Source organism: Lucilia cuprina, unplaced genomic scaffold (genome assembly GCF_022045245.1).
Source record: "Lucilia cuprina isolate Lc7/37 unplaced genomic scaffold, ASM2204524v1 Scaffold_7756, whole genome shotgun sequence".
NCBI lineage: Eukaryota > Metazoa > Arthropoda > Insecta > Diptera > Calliphoridae > Lucilia > Lucilia cuprina.
Genome location: NW_025812694.1, coordinates 236 through 2,576, shown reverse-complemented (window position 1 = coordinate 2,576; position 2,341 = coordinate 236). Strand labels below are relative to the sequence as shown.

At 30.5% G+C, this 2,341-nt stretch overlaps 1 protein-coding gene across 1 annotated transcript; it reads right to left on the bottom strand.

Annotated features, from left to right (window-relative positions):
- Positions 1-513: 513 nt before the first annotated feature.
- On the bottom strand, positions 514-2,065 carry LOC124421247 (alpha-2C adrenergic receptor-like; the record flags this gene model as incomplete). The annotated part of the gene is made up of 2 exons (XM_046956122.1): positions 1,568-2,065; positions 514-810 (listed from the first exon to the last, which is right to left on the bottom strand). Coding segments are annotated over exons 1-2 (611 nt in total), but the record flags the coding sequence as incomplete, so codon positions are not given.
- Positions 2,066-2,341: the final 276 nt, after the last annotated feature.

Sequence of the window (2,341 nt, the reverse complement as noted above, 5' to 3'; positions counted from 1 at the left end):
CTAGTCTATAGTCTAGTCTATAGTCTAGTCTATAGTCTAGTCTATAGTCTAGTCTATAGTCTAGTCTATAGTCTAGTCTATAGTCTAGTCTATAGTCTAGTCCATATTGTTTTGTAGTCAAAAGGCTACTTTATATTCTAGTTTATGCTCTGGTCTAGTCTATAGCCTTGCCTATAGTCTGGCCTAGAGTTTAGTCTTGATTGTTAACCAGTATAATTAATAAAATATCATGAATATATTATTTAGATGTCTCTCAAGCATTTCGCCACAACATTTATCTCCCCAGTAGAAATACAATTAAGCAAATGAGAGAAACCCCAAACTTAATAAAGACATGAAGATTGCATTTACCCTTTAATTTCCCTTTAACTAAGTTGCAGAATTGTTGTATTTTTAATCTTGTATTTCATTCTATTAAATTTTTTACTTTGCCCTCGAGTTATTTGTTTTCTTTTTTTTTTGTTGCCTCTCTCAAACTTCATCAATTATTCAAACCAAATACACACTACTCACCTTTCGCAATTACACTTGAGCAAACGTATGAATGCAGCACGAAATGTCCGATTAAATATTGTATAAATGATTGGATTTATGGTGGAGGAAACATAACCCAACCACAGGCAAGTATTAACAACATGTTCTGGTACTTCGCATTCCGGACAGGCGGCGAATATAATGTTGAGTATAAAAAACGGTGACCAGCACAGAACGAATGTAAAGAAGACTAAACCCAATACTTTGGTTGCCTTTTGTTCGGTGGCAACAGCGTTGGCGGAAAGGTTATTGCGTTTATTGCGATTATTCAGGAAACTGTTGAAGACATTAAATGAACAAAAAGAGAAAAAGGAAAATAAGTAATAACGTAAAAAGGAAAATACTTGCAGTATAACAAGATATGTACATATGTAATAGCATGAAGAAAAAAAACTGTACATCTATATTTAAGCTGTAATTAAATGTTAATAAATGTTGCAGAATATCGCATGAAATCAATGACAAATAAATTTTTCCTTTTTGGACTTTTGCAGACAAACGAGAAAATGTCTTAAAGTGTTCGATAAAAAATATTTATATTTGGTTTTGTGGTGCCATAAAAATGCTCTTAAACTGGAATTAAAAAGTATCAAGTAATTTTATTTAAAGGCAGCAGGGGTCATAGGTATTTTAAAAAAAAATATAGATAGGATAAAGTTAAAGAAATAAAGTTCCTTAAAAGGAACATTAAAGGAATCTTTTTAATCTACTTTTTACTCAAAACATAGATAGTTAGTATGAATATAATAAAGTGCTTATTACCTCAAGGATGAAAACATTTCATGAGTCCTTTATCTCTGATAAATAACTGTATTTTCTATTATTTTATTAATATTTATTAAATGACACTATTTTTATTTTCAACTTCATAGTCTGTCTCTTGCAATTTTCATTTACTTGTCATTGTCATACATGGTCATTGATTTCATTACAAAATTCTTTCCTTAAGCCTTGCAGCCTTAACCTTTATAACTTAATATGCGCTATATATATTATCTACGTCCTTTATTTTTCTTCTTCTTTATCAACTTACCGCAAATTTAATGTTGGCGTTGCCACTTTATTAAAATTAAATCTTAACACTTTTAATTTGCGGTTTCTACGCGTTTCACGACTAATCGAATTTGGCGTTTGAGTACTTTGTTCACAGGTCGTACTATAGTGTAAATGATGATGATGTTGATGCTGATGCTGATGCTGATATCCCGAATGATGACCATCTGCTAAACCAGCTGGAGAACAATTTCCCATATTACTGTTGCCACTAAGAGTGGCTATGCCAACATCACGTCCAACTCTATCATCGGAACGACCATTGCGGCGTAACGAAAAACGTAATGGTTGCATAGACAATGAGTTTTTGTTACGTTTGTTGTTATTACTGCTGTTGTTGTTGCTGTTGCTGGTAAAACTTAATTGTGTTAAATTGTTGCTTCTGTTATTACGCACTGAGGAACTTCTATTTGGATGGCTGTAAAATGGAAAATAGAATTTCAATTTAATTTTATTCGTATTTATTTTTATTCGTGTATTACTTTTTATGTTTGTTGTTTGTTTTTTTTTTTGTATTTTTTGTTTTCTTAAAGATTTAATTTTATTAAATTAAATGCATAAAAGTAAGACATGTTTATTTTATTTATAGTTGTGCTAGAGTAAGATTAACAACTTGTATTTACGTAAATGATAATAAGAAAGTTTGTTAGAAGTTGATGGCGAAAGACTTTGAAAATATTGTTATTACATCTTAGAAATATGAAAATGTATTTTCTTGTCAACTGTTGTTCTTGTTTATAAAATCTATGTTGTT